The sequence below is a fragment of the Stegodyphus dumicola genome, chromosome 10 (assembly GCF_044657685.1).
Source record: "Stegodyphus dumicola isolate Sdum_Otavi_A_Nest chromosome 10, ASM4465768v1".
NCBI classification, from domain to species: domain Eukaryota; kingdom Metazoa; phylum Arthropoda; class Arachnida; order Araneae; family Eresidae; genus Stegodyphus; species Stegodyphus dumicola.
The window spans coordinates 143,836,654-143,859,998 of record NC_140777.1 but is presented as its reverse complement, the minus strand read 5'-3'; the positions used below and the strand labels follow the sequence as shown (position 1 = coordinate 143,859,998).

Below are 23,345 nucleotides of genomic sequence, written 5' to 3'. Positions count from 1 at the left end.
ACTTAAGCCGCATATAATATATTTATTTGTTTCATTTTATTTGTTTTTTCATCGTTGCCGGTTGCTTATTTCCGAATTTTATTATATATAGATGTTAAATTTATTTATTAAATGTTAAATGCACTTGCTCTTGTATTTTTAATTTTTCCGGCTTAGCTCTCTCATAATATTCGTCACGCGCTGCACTGCACGGGGTATAAAACAACTAACAGTTACGCAAGCAACCAATAAACTATCGGCGACAAACAGATGTTTAATTTATTTATTAAATGTTAAAGGCACCTGCTCTTGTATTTTTAATTTTTCCGGCTTAGCTTTCTCATAATATTCGTCACGCGTTGCACTGTACGAGGAATAAAACAATTTAGAGTTACGCAAGCAAGCAGCAAACTATCGGCGACAGACACTTAAGCCGCATATATATAAGATGGTGAATGATTCATAATTTGTATTATAATAAAAAAATAGCATATTTAAAAAAATTCAGGGCATTAAGAAAATTTAATTAAAAGTTATATGCATTAAATGCGTATTCATGAGGAAATAGCGATGCTTTCAAGCCTTAATACTTGAAAATTGCTTAATTCGCAAATTTCGAATTGCAACGTAATGCCATAAACAATGTAAGCGCACAAAGCTCGAAGCTCCATAGATTGTTATGTGTTGACTAATCAGGAACTCAATCTGTAGTTGAAAGAACAAAAGAATATGAGTTCTTTGAAAAAGACAAAGTTGCTTATTATTTGAAAATTGCCTAGTTCGCAAATTTAGAATAGCGAAATCACGCCATAAACAAATAAACGTAGAAAGTTGAGTTAAATAATAAGACTTCTGTTAACAGATTAAAAGAAAAAAAAATTTTTTTTTAATTTCATGTATTATGTTGAAAACTTAGCGGCCTGAAGGATATATATATATATATATAATAAATAAATAAATAAATAAATGATCGCAAGGGAAAATTTTTTTATCTACCTACCGCGAGCCAATGTACTGCCATTCAACAAAGTTTAAGATATTTTTCTTTCCAATTTTATTTGGCTGTTATTAATTAATAGCCAAAGCAATTTAAAAGCAATAAACTCAGTTCTTCATCACTATTATAATTAATTGATAGCTGGATACATGAAATTACAATAGCCTGACACATTAAAATCCTTATATGTAAATATATAGAGAGAGGGAGAATATATAAATGCTTAAATTATCTCCTAGAAAATGTGAAGAAAAATTTAGTTTGTAAATGTGTATTATTGATGAAACCAAAAATTGTAATTTGAAATCAATTAAACTGGAATTGGTAATTTAAAAATGCTAAATCAATAATAAGTAAATTTAAACAATTAAAACAATAAAAATCGTTGTTCATTCGACAGAAAGGTCCCAACTTTTCAAGGGGAATCCTTCTATACAATCACCAATTCATAATGCTTAGCGAATGCTTTCTCTCAATTATTTCAATTTTCATTAACGATGATGTGGAGGTAATTGCAATTATTTTGCAAAGGTACTCCGTAACCAAACGCCTTGGTCCAACTCGTAAGGATTGCGTTTCTTCTTTTCGCATTTCTGAACAAAATCCCTATTCCAATTTTAAACTGGCTAATCAATTTTATAAAATATCTGAATTTAAATCTGAAATAATTTTAAAAATGCGAAAAAATTCCCCGACAATATTAATTATTTATATATTTTGTATTGAATTAAAATTTTTTATTTTAGCAGCGATAGCGCGGAATTTTGCTTTTTAAATCTTTTTAAGTAAATTTTGAAATTCCTTATTTTTAAAGGTTTTTCTCCTTCTATTTCTTTATATATCGGCTGTTTATAGTATCTGTAAAATTATTAACTGAACTCCGCTTAGTGGGAATAATCCAGCAAAATATCATATATTTCTATAGTAAAATAGTGAAAACTTTCATGGCGATCACCTCTAAAAGTGAATAATATTTCTGTGAATGTAAATGAGCAATAGTACCCTAAATTTCCGATAGTTACATTCTCTAAGGTGTCCTCCTTCACGGAAGACAGAAATGACTAGAAATTCGATGCGTGGGATATTGAGCTTTGCGGTTACAAAATAGAATCACGTCATCCTTTGAGGTAATCTTTCAAAACGCATTCCATACAAACCCGTTCACTACAAAATTCGAGTAGAAAAAACTTGACCACTGGCGGGGGGGGGGTACCGTTCGTTACAGCATTTCTAATATGCCTAGTCTTTTCCCAAAATGGGGCGGATATTCGACCTTGAGCGCAGAACTTGTACGTGACGTCACATAACAACCTTTCTGCGGGGTCACAGGAGAAACACTTTTCGAGTTCACGGCTTTTGTCAATCGGCCTTCGAGTGCAAAACAATGGAGCGAACACCTAACACCGGCGCGAAAAGCCGATAATTCTTTTTGCTTTGTAATTCTCCGTTAAGGGGTTAGCGTGATATTCTAGGTGTCGTAACATCCGGGTTATATTCAATGAGAATTCCGGTCATGCGCAGTGCGATAAGAACTTCTTTTAGACTTCCGAATTCCTTGAATGATGCTGGAATTTATTTAAGTCTTTTATCTTCCTTTGGAATCACGCGAAGAGAAGGTGTGTGTTTGTGATGCTGAAGATAATTTAATAGACATAACAACTTATTCGCGTGGATCGGCATGTTGTACACGTATAATTTTTGTATTTTGAGTTCTGGACGACGAGGCGAATTTGTTTGAAGACTGATAATCTTTTGCCCTTCAACTTAACGTTGGGTTAAAACGTTTAAGGTTCTTGCATATCAGTATATGATTGTTGTTGATATGACTAATCGTGAAAACATTCTCTCTGAGTTAGAATAAAGCACATTTAAAGGCTATTACACGCTATTCTGAAAGAACAGAAATTATTCTGAGCAGAATAGCAGAAAAGCATTGTCACAGACGATATAAGTAAAATGAGTAAGAAATAATGCAACTTAAATTTAGGGGTGGGAAGTGGGTAAGTAAAAAAAAGAAAAAAAAAAAAGGGACTTCATGAACTACGTTGTGTAAATCTGACCGGAGTGAAAATCACAACTGTCTTGATCTGACTGGAATCAACTGGCTTGAAACATTATTTCTATTTTTCACAGGAAAAACTGTTAAGAAATACATTTTAGCTTAAATTGGTAAAACTAGGAATGCAAACGCCCCCCTCTTTCTACATACACAGTCTACATTTTAGATTATAGAAAAAGAAGCTTAGCGAACGTGATTTTCCTTGGCAGAACAGGCAGCAAAGGAGTGAGTGATGTGTAATACCTGCAGTAGTATTTATAAGCTTGGAAAATCTTTGTTTTAATCCTAAGCAGCGATAGGGTAAAAAATTTCGCTTTGCGGTTACTGTACCATGATTTAACATGGTGCAATACTGAGCTTCGAAGAGGGGATGTATGCAATTAAAAATAATTAAGAATTTAATTAATTAATTGAAAATTTAAATGACCATTCCGGTTAAGTTTAACTTGGTAATAAATATTTCGTCTTATTTTGATATCTTACACACACATTATATATATGTGTAAGATATCAAAATATGAAGACATTTATTTATATATGTGATGATAAGATTTAGTAAATAAAATGCAGTACATGGATGAAAGATGAATACTTGACTAGGGAACACATTATTTTGCAGTCTCGAGTGGATTGACGATTAGAAGATCACTGAAAATATCAATTACGTAGCAGAAAATGCCGGAAACTTTTGAAGAATCAAAAAAAAAAAAAAAAAAAAAAAAAAAAAAAAAAAAAAAAACCATTTGAAAAACAGCATGTACACACCCATTGGAGAGAAGCTTCGCCGCACTACTATCCTGTGAGACATTTTAATTTTGTCATAATTTGGCAGTCGGACACACACATAAAGCTTTGCATGAGATGATGACACAGAAGAGGTTAGCTTTTTTAGTTCCACATGTTTATTCAATTTAAATGGTAAATCATTATTCTTTTAGATTCCTCAAGATTATATATGCGATAGTAATTTAGACTAAAAATGCAATTGAGTTTACTGCGTCATACTATTCAAACAAAGAAGACAGACTGGAAGAGCGGCAGCGAAAGGGTTTTACAGCAGCAGGTGAAGAAAAGCAATCTGACGAAAAATGGTGCGAACTCTTCATTTATAGCAGCGGTTATGTAACATGCCAGAATGCTCTCGAAAGTGCTGGTCTAGGGGAAAGATAATAATAGGTTACCTGTTCGCCGAAACCATCAAAAGACAGGAACAGTGTTAATGCGTACGTAGATCCATATTGAGGAGGAAGACTTCTGATTGCGTAGTATGCTTATATGTTGATTTGGTAATATCTCTTGAGAATTTGGCAGTCGAGGCAGTTTTAATTCCATTTTTATTTTCCAATTGACCACAATCACTTGACACTCTAGTCGTGCCTTTTTACAGAACATTTACATATTTTATATTATTGCAACAGCAAGCAAGACAGCGAAGTTATATCCTAGTAGGATAGAGAGCAAAGCTAAAGTGCGTAGTTATGCAAGATTGAAGTACACGAAGAGAAATGTTTTGGTTTAAAGTTTCAGTTCCCAATTATTATGCCATCAGCGCTGTGCAAGCAGTGCAAAATCGAATGATCGAGAAATGACGCAATCCAGAGAAGTTATTAAGATTTTTAAAACAGAAAGGAAGAATTAAAGAGTTTACCGTTAATTTAAATTATAAGTTGGATTTACATACTTTTTTATCTTACATATATATAATTCCTGATATAAAGATTTCTGATACCAGATAAAATTTCTGAAATAATGATTCAAGCAGCAAGCGTTAGCAGCTGGCAGGCAAGAAGAAAGAGCGAAAATGTGACATTAAAAATGAAGGCCTGGGACACAGGAATAATTTATGGTTTCCATACTGCAAGTTAAAGTTAATAGTTTTCTTTACTTGTGTTTTATCTTACACATACACATATATATCTATATTATATTACATTATTGTCCGAACAGCAAACATTCAACAACGTATTTTTGAGCGTTATAAAAATAAGTTATAAACATTATAAGCCATGCACGTTGTCGTCTGGAAAGCAGACATTCGAAACATGATAATATTGAGTGTTATAAGCATTGATGCGTTATTTGAAAAGTGAAGCATCGCAAAAGTGATTCCTCTCAAAAGTGAGGATAAGGTATAAGTGTTATTTTAAAAGTATGCTGCACAAATGGCATTCAAATCAACAAAAGAGGATAAGCAATTTGCATTATCGTCCGAAAAGCAAACATTCCATAATATATTTTTGAACGTTATAGAATTATAAGTGTCACTGATGGAATTAAAATTTTCACAGAAATTTACAGTATCGATTCTAAGTAATTCAAAGTAAAACCGAGGAGGGAGAATATTAGTCTTTTTGGTGCTAATGATAATAACAATAACACAATGTAAGAGCAGAAGCAAAAATAACTTTTACCATAAACAGAGATTAAAATAAAAATTAAAAAGAATTTTTCTACGAGAAAGAAATTTATTTACTATCTGAAAATTTCAGTACGAGTAGTAGATTTAGTAGATTTCAGTGTATGAGTAGTAGCTTTCAGAACGAATAGCAGATTTAGAAATTTTGCAGTAGATATAGTCCAAGTTGTTAGAAGCTTATTCCAAGACACTCATTAAGTGAAATAATTCTTCAATTAAAAATTTTTTAGAGGCTCAAATAAAATTATTTTTAAATGATTGACTTTTAACTGTATGAAGCAAAGCAATTTTATAACATCGGAAGTAAATGAAAGATCTTGTATGCACCGTCAATTGGCAATAACATGTAGTATGGACAGTAATTTATCTCTAGCTGAGAATAATAATATCTCTTCAAGATATTAAAAGATAAAAAGGAGGTGTAAAAATTGCAGAAAGAGTAAAAAAAGAAAGAAATACAGATAAGAATGGAAATTAGATCAAAATGCAGCTCCTGAATTAAGCTCTAATAGTAAAAGATAGCCTTAATTTGTATTTGATCATTATGCCTATCATTACAGTATTATTTAAATATTATTGAACGCTTTTTACTTTTTTAAATATTATTGACACACGCTTTTTACTTCCTTGTACAAAATAAAGGAAGTATTGTTATCCCGAAAAATTTCGATTTCCGATATTATCAGAAATATCCATTTTGATCGTTCTTGAATCCATTTTGGCTAGTTCTGTTGTAGAATCTATATGTACGTATATAGCATAACTCAAAAACGATTAGCCGTAAAATGCAGAAATTTTATATACGGAGCTGCTGTAATATCTAGTTGGGTATCTCTCTTTTTCATTGCAATCGGAAGTGTCGAAAAGACACTTTGAATTGGTGTTTAATTATAGCAAAGCTCACTAGGGCTATCTGCCTGAGGGGAGGGATGCCTTCGTGGAGGACTTTCTAAGGGAAACTGGCTCGTATACACGTTACACATGGGGAAAACCACGAAAACACCCATGCAGCCAGCCCGTCACTTTGAATTGGAAGATCGTATCTTACTTTTGAAATAAATTTAAACGGAGTGCAGCAAAAAAAGTGTATAATTTAACAGGCATACAAAAAAGTCACATGGTGTCCACATTCAATTTTTTTTAATGCATGTAATATATCTATTTTGCAAGTAAATTTTGGTTTTGCAAAATGTATGAACTTGCAGGACAGATATATATACAGAGAATTATAACACGTTATGCACTGAATATTCTAAGATGCAGTGAAAATAATTACAATTACGCAAACTGTTAGACGCATGAATTCCGATTAATACCTTGAACGGAATCTATAAATTACAGAAAAAAAATATATGGGATATGCAGTTATAATAATCCAGCAAATTACTAAGACAGATATAGTGAAATTTATAAAACTGCATAATTTTCTTTTGAACTATAGCTGCTTGTCCTTCCAACATTACGTATCAGTATTTTACTCTGTATACACGCCAATAATTAGTTAAAAATGTTCAAAATGAAATATATTTATTTAAAATAAAACTCTATTTCAATATATCGAATATTTTTCTATATTCTTATAGATTTTAGTACTGTATTATTTTGCTAGTAGAATTGTTTAAAATTGTAAATTATCACATAGATTTCGATTTAAGTTTTCACATGTTCAATGCTAAAACCTTTTCCTTAACTTTCTTTAAATTTAATTTTTATTTATATATTCTGTATTTTTGTCTATTTGAAAACAGAGCGATCATAATTAATGTATTCATAAAAATAAGAAAATTTAATAGTAATCTGAATAGAGAATTATGTCCAGACGTATATTGTAAAAATATCCGAATTAGTGAGCAGCTTTATTTGTTTAAGCCATAAATGAATGTAAGCCGTTTTTATAGATTTTAAATTTTAGATCTGAATCCCTAGTGGAAAACGCACCAGTAAACCGATTTTACTTACATTGTTTTAGTATTTATTTTAGCTGGAAGGCCATTTTAGCATGTTTCAAGCAGCCTTGAAGTTATAAATTAATTCGCATAAGCTCAAAATATATTTATTCTTAGTGTTTATAAACGGCCGTGAATATATGATCTGTTACCAAATTCGAAAGCGTCTAGACCACTTTTATGAAATTATACGAGGCATTCACCGTGGCAGGAAAAATATTGTGAACTATAGCAATCAGAAAAATGAAATACAAGGGCGTGTAAAAGAAAATGGCAGGAAATTGACCGTTACCATGACTTTTCCTCTAATAAGTTCTATATTCCCCTTTCCACCTTCTGTTTTAAGTCCTTGATTGGAATATAAGCAATTGGAGATCTTAAATGAAAAATGCGTTTGATTATTCAGAGGATTCCATTTAAAGAAATAAGAGAAAACATAAAAAAGTGTATAAGAATAATTATTTATTATGTATAAATGGACGAAGAATTAAAAAATGTGCAGAAGAAAGTTGCAAAAAGCGAACAATTTTAAAATGGCCAAAAGAGAACTGTAATAGACGGACTAAAAATTTAAAAATATATAGAAGGAATCCTCAAGCTGTACATCTTTAAAGATTTAAGAGGAAAGATATTTCTTCGAAAAATCAGAGGGAATGCAGCAATATTACTAAAATAAAATAAAGTAAATGAAATGATCGCCTTTTGAACAATGAAGAAACGGAATGAAACATTTCAAACTACGAAGAAGAGCAAACTCGAGAGATATAAAACAGAGCTTCCACATAAAGGTAAGAAGAATAATTTTAAAACCTGTAGATAAGGACTTTCACGACTTGTGTTATGATGAATCCCATTTTCCTGCGATCCCATCATAAAGTCGATTCAAAGAAGTTATTTTATTTTTGATATCTTTGATATTTTTTTTATAAATTAGGCTTTTATTTAACATATAAAATAGGTTTAGGAATGTATAAACATGCGTGACATTAATAAACAGTTTATTTGTATACATATGCACTACATACATATTTTATAAAATTAACATACACTGTTCCTTTAAATAAATTAACATGAGCAAAAACACAAAAACATCTAAACAACGTCATTAATTGAAAATAACAGGTGAGTAATTGTTACTTATTTTTATGATTCCCTACAACCGGGAATAATATCTTTTTATTAATCTTAGTTTTGGCTATCGTAAAAGCGAATCATCGTAAAGTGGGCCGTTACAAGTCGAGAATCACTTGTACAGCATAACAAAATACAGACGAAGCTGTGTAGTAGTATTTTTTCAAAAATCAAGTAGACAGATATTTGTTTTTCTAAAGAAAGTTAATATTAAAAAGTTTCAAAGAAAATGGACCGCAACCCAGGAGCGGAATAGTTGGTTCTGAATTTGTATATAGCAGTAAGAAATTAAAATTTTCAAAGTACATTTTAAGAAAGAAAGGGAGAGTGCATAAAACAGCAAACTGCTTTGAAATGTGCAAATGTAAAGTAATTAGTTATTTCTAACAATCTGGTTCAAATTTGCTGACAAAATAAATTAATAACTGTTAATTTATGGTTCTGCTATTTATATTTTTTAATATATATTCTGGAAACTAAACAATCTCACCTTATATTACGCACATCCCGGACTGCTTTCTAGAATTTTGCTGTTTATTTTCAGCCGCAGATTACAGTCAAATGAAATATGCGTTTGCCATCGCAAAATGATATAGGCCAAAAAAAAAAAAAATCTTTTTTTTCCACTTCATATTGCCATTGGGGTTTTAGATATAAACTAAGAATGAGATGGTGCCATTTATAAAGGTTAAGAACCTCATGGTGTTAAATTACAGTGTAGGGATTGCTTCACAAAAATCCCCCCTTCCCCCAGGATAAAGATGCTGACATCTTTATACATCAGCCTGCACAGAAACCTTCATAAACATGCCCCACATACAGGGACCTAGACCTTCATGCAGATCTAAAAAGTAACCCTCATAAAGATGTGAGCACCTTTATGCCTGAGGATCGTTATGAAAGTAGACTTTTAGTTTGCTGTTCTAATTAATAAAGAAAAGAAAACGTTTACTTGCATAGCGGTGCCTGTGAAAAGGTGTTCATACCTTTATGTAGATTGCCTTTTAAAAGTTAAAACTGAGATCATTTTTAATGCCAATTTTAGAGTTACTTTATGTTTAATTATTCTTTTAAAGGTTCAATCCTTTTAAATTTGCTTTCTCGGAGAGTGGATGCCTTGCATTAAATTCACTACACCTTTATGATGGGCCAGAGTTATGAATGTGTCTTATGATGTGAATTCTGTCCACACTTAAGAAAACCACACTGTCCGCCTATGGCTTTATATACATCTTCATTCTCTTAAAGATTTTTATTCCTTGTGAGCTTTATGGAAAAAAAAAAACCTATGTTGCAATTTGAAGTTTTCTAGGTAAATCATGCCTTGAATTCATATAAGTTTTGTAACATCTTCTGTTTTCTGAATCGTTTTCTAAGAGTGTAGTGCTGCATTACATTCGTGTATGTCACTTTTTATTTCCTCAGGATTACTTCACCATGGAAGGCCTCTACAATTACAGTTGCTCTTCCGGGCTGCTTCTGCCGCTGATAAACGAGTACACGTGGTCGTCGGGTACCCGAGCCTTCCTATACTTGCTGGGTCTTTTTTATTGTTTCCTGGGAGTTGCTATCATCGCTGATATCTTCATGTGCTCCATCGAGAAAATAACGAGCAAGACACGCAAGATTATGCTGTCCACTGCCAGTGAAACTGAACCAGAAGTGATCGAAGTCAAAGTGTGGAACGACACTGTTGCTAATTTAACACTCATGGCTTTGGGTTCAAGTGCTCCAGAAATATTGCTGTCCATCATCGAAATCGTTGGAAATGGGTAAGTACACACTAACAATATTATAACTCCCATGCATTCCATTAGAAATCGTAGTAGATTAAAGGGTCTATCAAACTAGAAACCTTGTCGAACAACATGGCACTAGAAGGAATTTATTGGACAGTTTAGCATATGGAAAGATCGCTAGTTATCAGCTGATGATAGAACCGAATGCCAAATCCGTCCTTCTTTTCCTCTGTTTTATTATACACATATCATTGCTAGAGGTAACTTAGTATGTCTAATTCCTTTTTGCTTGAATGGTACCCTAATTTTCCTGCTTATTCCAAGCTTTTTCTTCAGGAAATTTATAAGAAAATTGGGCAGATCAGAACTAACATTAATAATTCCATTTCATCCTTCTCGCAATTATAAAATTTTAAGTAGTTCAGGGAGGAAGTTCAATTTTTGGATCACTTTCTCACCTATCAATAAAAATCGTTCTTCGATTTTTAAAGATTCCATTTGAGATTTCCAGAATTCTTATAGTTTACAATTCTTTGCCGAATCTAGAATAACTTGTGAGTGTGGTTTAAGATATATCGAACAAGTTAGTGTTAGAAGTGCGCGTCAAGGAACACGAATCTTATATCCGAATAGGAGAAATAAACAACTATTCGATAGCTAATCATAGTTTAAACTGAATCACGATTTTCACTTTGGTTTTTGCGACAATTATCCATAAAGTTTTTCCACTTGTGAATGGATTTACTTAAAGCTTTGACACTCACAAAAATTAATCTTCTTTAGGTCACGACGTTAATTCCAATCCAGTTTTCCTTAATGTTTTTAGTATTCTATTGTCGTAATTTTCACGTTTCAATTGTAATATTTTTCTCAGTAGATGGAACTACGTTCGTTTTTGCGTTTCTCCGCCCATTGCTTTCTACACGCATACAGTCGTTGTTCAGTCAGTCAGTCGCTTTTGCAGAATTTTGCTTTGCATATGAAGAATAGGGACCTGTGCCTAATCACCTTCTGAAACAATAAAGTTTTATTGAAACTCTACGCCAAAATAGGCTTGTTGCTTTGCCTAATTTTACATTTTACACCAGCGTGTTTCACTTCTAATTTAATCAAAGTTAATAAAACGTCAACGAGTCTGAAGTGTGTGAAAACATTAACTATGACCAGAATTTTAGAATACTGATAAAATGTTGGAGAAATAGAAATAAAAAATCTTGCTATTATATTAGGCTATCTTTATAATCAAAATGTGCACAGATTTTAAATGCAAATACGTTAACTGTCAATAATTATATTTATTTATACGTGGCAACACAAAGACATATTTTAAGTTAAAGTATCATTTTATAAAAAGTACTTTTATATGCGATCATGCACATATAATCCGCATTCAAATAATCTAGAATTCAGTACATAGCAAAATACGGCTTGTGAGTAAAAATTTTGGATCTTAATTTTGGAAACATTAATCGGGCAAAACTCTAAAAGCATTAGAAAAGTCTGTCCATTGCACCATTTATTTTAATATAGGTAGTAACAGCAATAAATAATTCTTCCGTTACCACCGACCGATGCACGTCTTTAGGTTGCCAAAGGTTACCAAAGATTCCTTTTCAGAGACTCTTTACCATCCAAATCAATCTCCAGTAGCCGAATGCCCCAGTTTCAGCATCCAGAAATGAGGTCAATGGTAACCAATAGTAACTAGCGTATGTTTCGATTTTTATACTCAAAAGATTATGTTCAGCAATGCGAAAAACATTAGTTTGCAATTATCGCTTCCATTTCACTATCGCAGGATATTGTAACCGTAGTTTAATATAGTTGCAATTTGCTGTTTTGCTTGAAAACAAAAAGTGGGACTAGTAATATTTTCAAAATGACGTTACGGAAATAGTGATAATTAGGTGTCTGAATATTTTAATTATTCTTTTCTATTTTCGACGAAATTTCTCTTTCATTCTACAAGTAATTAACTTTCTCATTAATAATTTAGTGTTTCTTTCTGCTACCAGTTACTAACGCGTCTGTGAAAGTGAGTACAAACAGCTTCTGTGGTTAGTTTTTGCACTTTTTATTTTCATACGAATACGTCTATCTGTACTTCTTTATTTCTTTCTGCATAGTTCTGAAAGCAATTACAAACTATAATCTTTCTTGAAATTGGCGTCGGATCGACAGTCTCTCTACAGGCACAGGATTGACAAAATAGCTGAAATTTTGGTTTCGATCCTAGGAAACATACTTTTTGTCTCCATCGATCCTATGTGGGTACCCTAAAAATAGTAATTTAACATAATTCTTACCTTTTAATTGTTCACCGTTGCTAATTATAAGCCTTGCCTTCTCTAAAAAAATGTCGATTATACGGCTTATTCAAGAATACAGGATCCAGATTCGAATACCGCAGAAGACTTGGTGTTTATAAGTATATATGTTTGTAACAGCCGTGATCAGTTGGCCTCTTGGCGACGCAATAACAACACCACGAATTAAGACTTCCTATTTTTCTTACATGAGAGCACTTCAATACGGATTATATATGTACACCATGCACAAAACCTTGCTTTAATTCTATTGAGGTACAAGTTTTAACACACTGACATTTTGGCTTCTCTCATTGAAAGTTTTCAACTAATTATTCTCATTTACTTAGAAAGCCAGATAGACGAATGGAGGAAACTTAATATGCACAAGCGTCTCTCAATACTATTTCTCTAAAACAAAATACTAATTGCTGAGTTATATTCTATTTGCAGTACATACTCTTGTATTCTTACAATTCATTATGTTTATACGATTTTGAATCTAAATCTAGAAATGGAATATTGTTCTTTGAAAAATGGATTTGATAATGAATGGAGAGTGCTCATCATCTGATCTGGCTTATGCTAATTTTCCCCACCATAGCAATATTTGCCATTTTTATTGCACTTGTTTCAGTTTACAAATTTGCTACTATGATACTAAGTATTATACTTTAATAAGATTTAATGAATGCGTCATAGTTTTGAAGAAGCAAGAGCTGTTTCGATGATGTCAATGAATGTCACAGTTCAGTATCGTAGGACTGGAGAAGAGTCATTATTTTAATTGTTCTGTGCTTCATCTGCTTGGTTTTCACTACGTACATCTTGAAAGGTAACATTTCTATTGTTGAGAGCATGCTGTAGTGAGCAGCCGTTAACGGACATTTGAATATACAATGATCAGAGTAATCCCTTCTTTTCTCGCATATGCAGTTGTCATGAAGAGAGAGAGATTCCTTTTGTAAAAATACGTAGGGGACGGACCATGCCTAATCAAGCATTGGTTTAGGAAAAAATTAGTACTCTTCCCATCGCATTTTACTTGTGGCCAAAATTCATGGGGTTTTCTGCCATTCAGAGACACTATCCCAATTAGTTTGCCATTGTATGTGTACTGTATTTTTCATCTGATTCAAGAATTTTCTCGTAAGTGCTGCCATCTATCAGCAATGCTGTTAGAATTATTATATTACTGGAACAAAGCTTGTAGTTTTCTTTGGTCTGGTAATAACTCTTCTTCGAGCCAGTCGCAAAACCCCCTGTAACCACTCTCTCGAGAGGAGTTTCGTCAGGAATTATATTTTTAGTGCCTGAGCCGCATAGACACTATACATTTACAAACATCCGTGCCATCTCCGGGATTCGAAATTGTGGCCTTCACTACGCCAGTCAGCGTCACTAACGACTTTTCCGTCTGGCAGAGGCTCTCTTTTTCTTCCGCTGGTGACTAGAGCTACATCATCTGAAAAATCGTACATTTTCTTATGGGAAGAAAAAAATAATGATTTGTTATTGATTGAATGCCATGTTTCAAAGGTCTGCGTTTAAGCAACAACCTTGCGGGCATCCTCTGGACTGTGATCTTTCTATTATGATATTACTGTTCATGATTATACACTTTCTATTAGCAAAATAGCAGTTAGTCATTAGTTGGAATATGTTCTTTGGGCCTTCTATATTTCGCAGGAACTGTATGACCGCTGGCCATAATAGGGAGTCGAATGCACATTGTAGGTTGGCACATACTATGGCTGAGTGTTTAGATTCTGATTTATTCCGTTAAACTTGTTCAGCTATTGAATTTACTGCAGTTATTGCTAGCGATTAGATCTACGGCCGAAGTGATTATTATTTAAGTAATTCTTTTATTTACATGATGCTTTAGTCTTACTATTATCAGGCGCTCGAGGACGCTAAGGTGGGCTGGGCAGTAAATTGATGGGACGGTAAGACTTTGCGTCTGCTGGGTCCTTATTACTTTTGGAAAACAGTATTGCACCCTTTTGAAGGAATCCCCTCCAAAAAACTCCGAAACTTAAGCATTTGTTAAAAAGGACGAAAGAAATACTTTCGTTTGCTTCTTTAATTAATTTGATTATATTACTATCAACTGAATCGAGACATGGAGCTTTCTTCCTTGCTAAATGTTTAATAATGGTACTTATATCTTTCCTTGAGATGTCATCTCTTGTTGGAGGGCAATTGCTTGCCCTTGTTGTGGAGTATCTTCTTCAGGATCGTCTTTGAGTAAAACGGTATATAGAATGTTGTTTAATGAAACTTTTGTTGTTTCCTCTGTTGTAATTTGCTGCGTATTTTGGAACTGTCTGGGAAGAGTAATTTTTTGCGGCTTAAAAACCTTGCTCGTTGAAATCTGAGGTAGATTTCATTAGGTCTTCTTATTTTCTTTTCGTTTAACACTTTTGAGAACCAAACATTACTATATCTGTGGGATATGCATGCACTTAAAATACCTGAAGAACTGAAAAGCCCTTTGAGAGGCTTAGGTCTAGGAGAAGTGAGGTGGAAGGACCTCTTGTCCATCCACTAGGGTTTTTTGAATCAAAATCGGGACGGAGCTATACAGTAAGTGAGATGGGACTATACCTGTAAAATTATTGATGAAGTTCTTGTGTCTGGTCTACTTCTTTCTGTCCTGTCTTTCCGATCCTATGCCAGTAATGACTTTGTTCAGGTGAAAATATCTGTTAATCCTCTTACTCATTATAAATACTATTTCCTTTTTTATCGTTTCAAACGTACGGCATGTCAATCGCGTTTTGATATTTATTTTACGCTATGTGGATGCTATACAATTTCGATTCAACATAGTATCAATATCAGTTCTATGTAGTGTCTATTCTATAATTGATTACAATTCTTTCGGTATCCTAATAACGTTAATTGCATCTTAGTTATTTAATTAATCGCTCTGTACGTTTTATCTCTCATATTACGTTTTCGAATAATTTGTAATGTATCGATTATAAAAATTTCGTTTGGTTGTTGTATGAGAACAGACATTACAACGATATTTTTTTTTGTTTGTATTTTTAATCGAACTTTTTTGCTGTTAGTCAATCAAAATTTATATAAAACATTTTTTAAATTATGATAAATTAATCATAATGCAAGGCACAAAATATCTTCTAGAAGGCGAATTTAATAATCAATGTTTCGAGATATTAAATTGTTGATTTTTTTTATTTATGCTAGTAATTAAATGATACATTTTGCTTCTTGCTTTACTTAATAGAAACTCACGAAACTCGTGTTTATCCTCTTCATCAAAATTTAATGCTTCGATGTAAAAATCATGTTTTTGTTTCTTAAAAAGAAAATTATTTTCTCGCCATTTTCCGATATGCAGTATAAATTTTGCACTAATTATATATTTCTATAATAATACTGGACTATTAGTAGACTTTAACAAGTCCCGAATGGAATAAATGTCTTTGGAACGCTTAATCTAAAGTAACAGAATTTATACGAATTTGGCTTGTTTGAAGATAGGTGATGACTGCCCGTATAGTCTGTATGCATCTGAAATAGTTTTGATGAATGTTAATAGTTTGTGATGTAAAACTGAATAAACGTATTTTTAATATGATGTTAAAGAATAAATATAAGTTACCTTGATACTGTTTTTTTCATGATTTTAACTTCATATGAATTAGATAAAGAAATCTATTTATTTTTTACTCGATTCATTTAGATTCAATATGAATCAAATAGTGCCTTTTTAAAATCTTTATCTGGATTTAATTTTAAAAACACTAGCAAATAGTTGAAAAAAAAAGAATTTAAAAATTACGCTGATAATCGTCATTGAGACTTTTTCACTTTCGATCATTTGGTTTTGACTTTGAAAACACATATTTTAAGCGAGAAAATTCTAAAATTAAATCTAAATATATAATATAAAATCAGTCAATAAATAAAATATAACAAGCAAAAATAAATAACTTGCGTAAATATAGTTTTTCTTATTTTATTTCTGCAAAATCAAATCTTTTGTTGTTAATAAAAATCGTGCTTCAATATACTGTCGTAAATGCATTTAGAGACACCAGTTTAAGGTTTACATAAAATTAGCTAAGTAAGAATCTTGCACTCGACGTATGGTTTAGTTAAGACTCTATGGATTTCAAAGGCAAACAAATTCCTCTTCATCAGGAACAAAGACAATTGCAAATTCCTTTTCTCCAGGTATCAAATTTCCTTGCTTCAGGCCTTTGCTTTGAAGAGGGACCTGTACCTATTTGCCCTCGAAATCCACAAAGTCTACGCCAAACAAGATAGCTACTTTGCTAATTTTATGTTATACTTTGGCATTATTTATCTTCTGCCTTAGATTATGAATGAGGTAATGATACATAAATGGTACGAGAATGCATTTATAAAAATCCGAGTAAAACTTATTTTGAAATGACGCAACAGAAAGGTATAGAGAATTAGTAACAGGTAAAATCGGTATTTGTAATAAGTTTTCATGTTTGTTTCCCTATTCTGTCTCTCTTTATTATTGCATGTGTGTGTGTATGTGTATGTGGCGTACAAGTATCTTTAAGAAGAAGAATTTACTTTTTATATATCTTTATAAATTTATAAATGCATTTTAAGTGATATGATTTAAACAAAGATTTTAATGTAGATTTATTTGAAAGGTACATAGTTTTTAGGCTAGGTTCATATTAGAAATTAATCATCTCTATTTTCACAATACACTGTAATTTTTATGCGCATTATTGCGTTCTTTTCCTCCGGAATACTATCTCCCGCGTGAAAGCAGAAGTGGGTGCATCTCTTGTTGCACAAGAAGTATTGTTTTCAGAAAGACAGTTTACGAAAAAAACATCTTTTATTCGATTTAGTACAATATATTTTAGTAATAAATACTTTTGTTGATTCCAACCTCATTTTCCTTTACTCATTTGCTATTGTCATCCCTAAGGTTCACTGCAGGGGACCTAGGTCCAGGCACTATCGTCGGATCGGCAGCTTTCAATCTACTTGTCATATGCGGTGTCTGCATTGTAGCACTACCATCCGGAGAAACAAGAAGGATCCGCACCTTTAGCGTAAGTATCTTTCTTTCTGTGGATTCATTATAGTAAGAGAATTATCTTAGTATCCGTTGACTCAAGAAAATAGGTCATCGTTATATTAGGCGATGGCGTAGTGGCTCAGAGATCTAAGTCAGGGATTCGCCATTTGTGACCTCTCTACGCAAGGTCAGGAATTGCCAACGTTTGCGTGCAACGCATTGTTAAAACTAGCGTTTCTCAAATCTTTTCCACTAGAGAAAATTTTAAATTTCTTCATATCGTACAAAGCCACTGAATAAATTTGCAATGAATTCTTTTTAAGCCGACCGCACACAGCTCCGTTTGATTTTGATTTTTGTGAAGGTGCATAAAATAATTTAGACCTATGGAGGGAATTAGAAAGGCTAGGTTTAGTACCGATTCTTCTTTATGATCGTAGAAATACTGGTCACGCCTAGAGGCAGTTGTCTAAGGAGATGACGGTGAGGAGAGGGTACCTACGTTCTAACATTGCAGTAAACTCCCCCTTATTTGGCCGAACTGGAATTGTAGCCCATCCTGATGCTCGAAAACATTTTCCCACGTTCCTAGCGCGCCTTCGTGGTGTAGTGGTTCTGCACGCTGGGCCGGTATTCCAGAGGTCCGTTTTTCGATTCCCGAGAAGGCGTTTGCTAATTTTTTATCTTGCCTGCCTCCAAAAAATACCTAATGTCTCTATAATTCTTTTTTGGTAAGATCAAAACTGATAAGATTATGATAAAATCTTTTATATTATTATCTTTTCTTCTTTTGTTATTTTTTTTTCCAAATATACATTAGCTTTTACGGTATGAGAAAATTATCGCATTCCCTCTCGGCGTGCTGTCGTGATTAACACATTCAGTTAGCAATCTGTGTTTAAATCCCAGCGAGGCCATAGTGTATTTTAAATGTGTCTGGCAAAAAATATTTAAGGATCTGTACGATGGAAACCGAATTAAAATATGACGGACGATAATTCGTTCCCAGCTGGATTTAGTCGTGTGGGTCTCGTGCCTCTCTCGCATTTGCCTGTGCGTGCTGTCGCGGTGTGAATAGTTAACACTTTCAGCCAAATCGAATCCCAACGAAAACACAACTGATTTTTCGAAATATTTAACGGTCTCTTCACTCGATATCATATTTTATTTCCGCATTAAAAAAAGCAAATGTTTTTTCGGCAAAATTAAAAGTGAATTATATTTGCAGAAACGTCTGATTTTCCTCTATCTCAGCTAAATACGTAAGCAACTGAATTTTTAAAAAAAATATGTAAGCTTAAAATTTAAGCATATAATCTTGTTTTGATTTTAAACACAAATAAAATTAAATGAAGAAATTATCTATAAATAATATAAAAAAGTAAAATGCATAATTATTTCTGTTAAATACGAATTAAATTAAGATTATGAGTTTTATCGGCATAAAATAATAATTTTAATGATATAGAACGGATTACTAAACTTTTGATTTTTCATGAAAAATGTAGAAAAATGATTCCTTTAAAGCTGGTATCTTCTTAAAAAGAATAGTGTGTATTTATTATCTTTTCATCTAATATTAATTAACGGAAAACTGAAAAACGCGTAGATTTACAAAAAGCTTAACTTAGCCTAAAAAGAAACTATCCAAACAGATCAACTTCCGATTATTGTTACCTCTAGCAGCGAGTATCTCTCGCAAAATATGTAGACCATTATATTACTGAATGTTCATGAATGTAAAATAAGACATAATTCATCCTTCGATTCACAAAAGCCTTATAGCTAAGAGTCATGGCCCTCTACTACTCTTTTAAAGAATCCAGGCCCTCTACTTCATTGGGGAAAAATGTCGCCTTCATTTTGACTAAGTATGTCACATAAATACAGTGGCTCACAGAAATGATTGGACACTTTGAATTTTTGTATTCTTTAATGAACATAAAAACTAAAATAAATTAAACAAAAAGGAAGGCTTTTATTTTGATTACATCTGAATTAAACATTTTTCTTACAGTAAATATATTTTCGAAAAGACGAAAATTAAATTAAAAAATCGATTTATAAAAGCGTATGATTTTTAGATTTTTGCCTAGCTTCTTTATCCAATAAAGAAACAATTAAAAATATCATTTTTTTTTTTTTAAAGAGAAAAAATATTCTGACGAAAGTACTCGGACACTTTTAGTAACAGCAAAAAATGACAAAAACTTACATTATTTTGCTTCTTAATAACTTATGGAATTACTTTTACGCTTAATCATTTTATTTCATCTTTTGGGAACCGACTCCAAAAGTTTTTTTACTTCCTTGTACGAAGTAAAAAGGAAGTATTGTAATCGCGAAAAGTTTCAGGCAGCATATTTCAACGAAAATATCCATTTTGACCGCTATCGAATGCAATTTAACGATGCTTTTGCGTGATATCTGTACGTAAGGACAGAATAAAAGACTCTTTTCCTTCAACAAAATTATAAAACTGCTTTAAAATTAATTCTGAAGAAAATTTTTCGTGGCATCTGTACGAACGTATGTACGTACGTGCGTACGTACGTGCGTGCGTACGTACGTATCTCGCATAACTCAAAAACGAGTAGCCTCAGAACGTTGAAATTTTGTATATAGGGCTGCTATAACATGTAGATGTGCACCTCGTAGTTTGGTTGCAATCGGCCGCACCAAACGTATATAAATATATTTATATATATATCCACTCTATTACCCGGCTCAGTGATCTCAGTTTCTTTACTCTTATATGTTTGTAAATTGTACATTTTTTGCTTTAAAAATGATTGAATTATGTTGTTTTTATCTTCCGGTTAAGGATTTTATGCCTTTAGTAAATCTGTGTGCAATATTTTTAGAATTATCAGCAATTTTAAAGTTGTTTAATTGCCGCTAAGCCTGTTTTTAATGGCAGCCATTGACGTTTACATTTGACACAAGAGACTAGTGGATTTGTTGCCAATTTGGAGAAACTTAGCTTCGCAACAACAAAGATAACGCATTCATTTATTATTGCCAATTAAATCATGCTTAATTCTTTCTGGAATTTTTTCGAGGAAATAAGTGTTTGAGATTTACTTGGAAATTTTTAATATAGATATTTTGAGTTTTTATGTATTTTTGCCTTCTCGCGAAGTGAGAACTGAATTAATTGAATGAGAAATACTCAATAGTCTGTGAAAAACTGTTTCTTTTTTGTTTTGTTTGCTTAATTTCTTTTATACATAGTTCTAGCTTTATTATAGTATTTGAATAGAACATGTGGCAACGATCAGATAATTCTTTAAATGATATACATTTTGTGCATTCTGAGTTACAATATGAATGAAATATAATACTGTTAAGTAAACCTAGCGCCAGAGTGTCGCTATGGTTAACAAAGTGAATTTTAAAGAATGCATTTATTTTATTGTGGTTTATGCGCTGTCGGCGAAGTAGGTTTAATTCAATCTAATAAGTTTAAATAAAGTGAAGAAAAAATGCGTATAATTTAATATTCCGTACAAGGAAGTCATGTGGTGTACACATCAGATTTTGTTGTTGTTGTTGTTGTTGTTATTTTTGGATTTATTTTATGTTACTCTTCTTGAATCGCTGCTGTCAGTTGCTGCCTTAAAGATATGCTCTACTTCTAAATTTTCGATTCTATTTCATGTCAGATATGTTTTACAGAATTAAGATCTGGCGATTGGAGTGATGCTTTACTTACTTCTGGACACTTATATAACAATCAGAGTCTAACATTGTTTGGCAGTATGCATTGGCCTGGTAGAATTTAAAGCTATTTTGTATATTACGTTTTTGCACTGACGATGCCAAATTTCACTTCAAGAAGTCAAGGTTCTTATACTGATCCTCAATACCATCTTTATTACCAGCACCGGAATGTGCGATAGATTTCCATACTATAATTCTTCCTAAGTTGTATTTAACACTTGGTACTAAGTTTTGCATCCAAAATTCTTTGGGTTTTCTCCACACCAGTATTTGTCCATCTGAACCGAAAGATGTTAAACTTGCTTTTTATCAGCAAGTAACACTTCTCCCCAATAATCTGGTGTCTTTTGTTTCATCGATTTTACGAAAGCGAGTCGAAGAAAATTTTCTTTCTACTCAGCCATGATATCCTGCAAATCGCATTACTCTTCTCACAGTTTCTGAATTTACATATATTACATATAATCGTTTCATTCCATCCGATAACTGGTCTTCCAGGTCTTCTTTTGTTTTCAATATGATTCTGTTTCTTACAACGCTTAATAATATAAAAAATTCTAGGGTTACTTAAATTAAGTTAATAGGCAATTTTTCTAAAAGGTTTCTCTTGCTTTTCATGCAAATCAATAACTAATCTGCGGATTTCTAACGATGTTCCCTTCCGTGACCGAGCCATTGCAATAAAACATTAAAATAACGAATATTTTCTGAAAAGAAATTTCGATTTATACAAGCATATGATTTTTAGAATTTTGCCTAGCTTCTTTACCCAAACTAATTGCATAAAATTTTGTTTTTTATTTATTGCAAACTAATTAGAAATTATTAAAATGTCCGATTAATTTTTTGGTATCTGTTTTTTCCATTTTAGGCTTAAACGTTATTTTTTAAATTTACTATTTAATTTTTTCAAATTTATTTAGTACAAAGAGAAAGTTAAGAAAATACATGTTCAAAGGGAAAATATTCTTTATTATTTTATTTCAACGCTTTTCTCTTAAATTTTTTTTTTTTTTAAATTCAGTGGCCGATCATTTTTGTGAGACCTTGCAGTAAAATTAAAATGAGCATGTAATCAAAAAATCTGATGTGTACACCACATGACTTCCTTGTACGGAATATTAAATTATAGGCATTTCTTCTTGCATTACATTTAAACTTATTTGATTGAATTAAATCTACTTCGTCGAGAGCGCATAAACTACAATAGAATAAATGCACACTTTAAAATTCACTATATTTGTTTACCATAACGACACTCTGGAGCTAGGTTCACTGAACAGCGTTATATTTCGTTCATGTTATAACTCAGAATGCACAAAATTTATATCGCTTGAAGAATTATCTAATCGTTGCCACATGTTCTATTCAAATACTATACTAAATCTAAAACGATGTGTAAAAGCAAACAAAACAAAAAAGAAACAGTTTTTCATAGACGATTCACTATTTCTCATTCAATTCATTCAGTTCTCACTTCCCGCCAAGGCAAAAATACATAAAAACTCAAAATATCTATATTAAAAATTACGAAGTAAATCTTAAACACTTATTTTTTCGAATAAATTCCAGAATGGATTAAGCATTATTTAATTCGCAGTAATAAAAAAAGTCGTTATCTTTGTTGTTGCGAAGCTTAGTCTCTCTAGATTGGCAACAAATCTACCATTCTGCTGTTTCAAATGTAAACAAATATGTCCATGTTATTTAAAAATTAGGCTTAATTGCACTTAAACAGCTTTTAAATTGTTGATTAATTGTACAAATATTGCAGACAGATTTCATAAAGGCATAAAAACCTTAACTGAAAGATAAGAACAACATAATTCAATCATTTTTACAGAAAAAAAATGCACAATTTACAAACATATAAGAATAAAGAAACTGAGATCACTGAGCGGAGTAACAGATTGGATATTTGGAGTTGCATTTACATTTTTTTTACACCTTAATGTGTCATTTTGAGCGGACGCGTCGGGAAATTAGAACAGAGAATTGA

At 32.2% G+C, this 23,345-nt stretch overlaps 1 protein-coding gene across 2 annotated transcripts in view; it reads left to right on the top strand.

Annotated features, from left to right (window-relative positions):
• LOC118190756 (sodium/calcium exchanger 3-like) overlaps positions 1–23,345 on the top strand; it is a 134,344-nt gene that overhangs the window by 51,413 nt on the left and 59,586 nt on the right. The window contains exons 1-3 of one of the 2 annotated variants that reach the window (XM_085825632.1): positions 9,823–9,840; positions 9,954–10,300; positions 17,531–17,657. In XM_085825632.1, the coding sequence (XP_085681758.1) occupies positions 9,966–10,300; positions 17,531–17,657 (462 nt within the window). In that variant the 5' untranslated portion in view covers positions 9,823–9,840; positions 9,954–9,965. Of the gene's footprint in view, positions 1–9,822; positions 9,841–9,953; positions 10,301–17,530; positions 17,658–23,345 lie in introns of those variants that run through there. The other variant, XM_035361528.2, reaches the window with a different exon arrangement.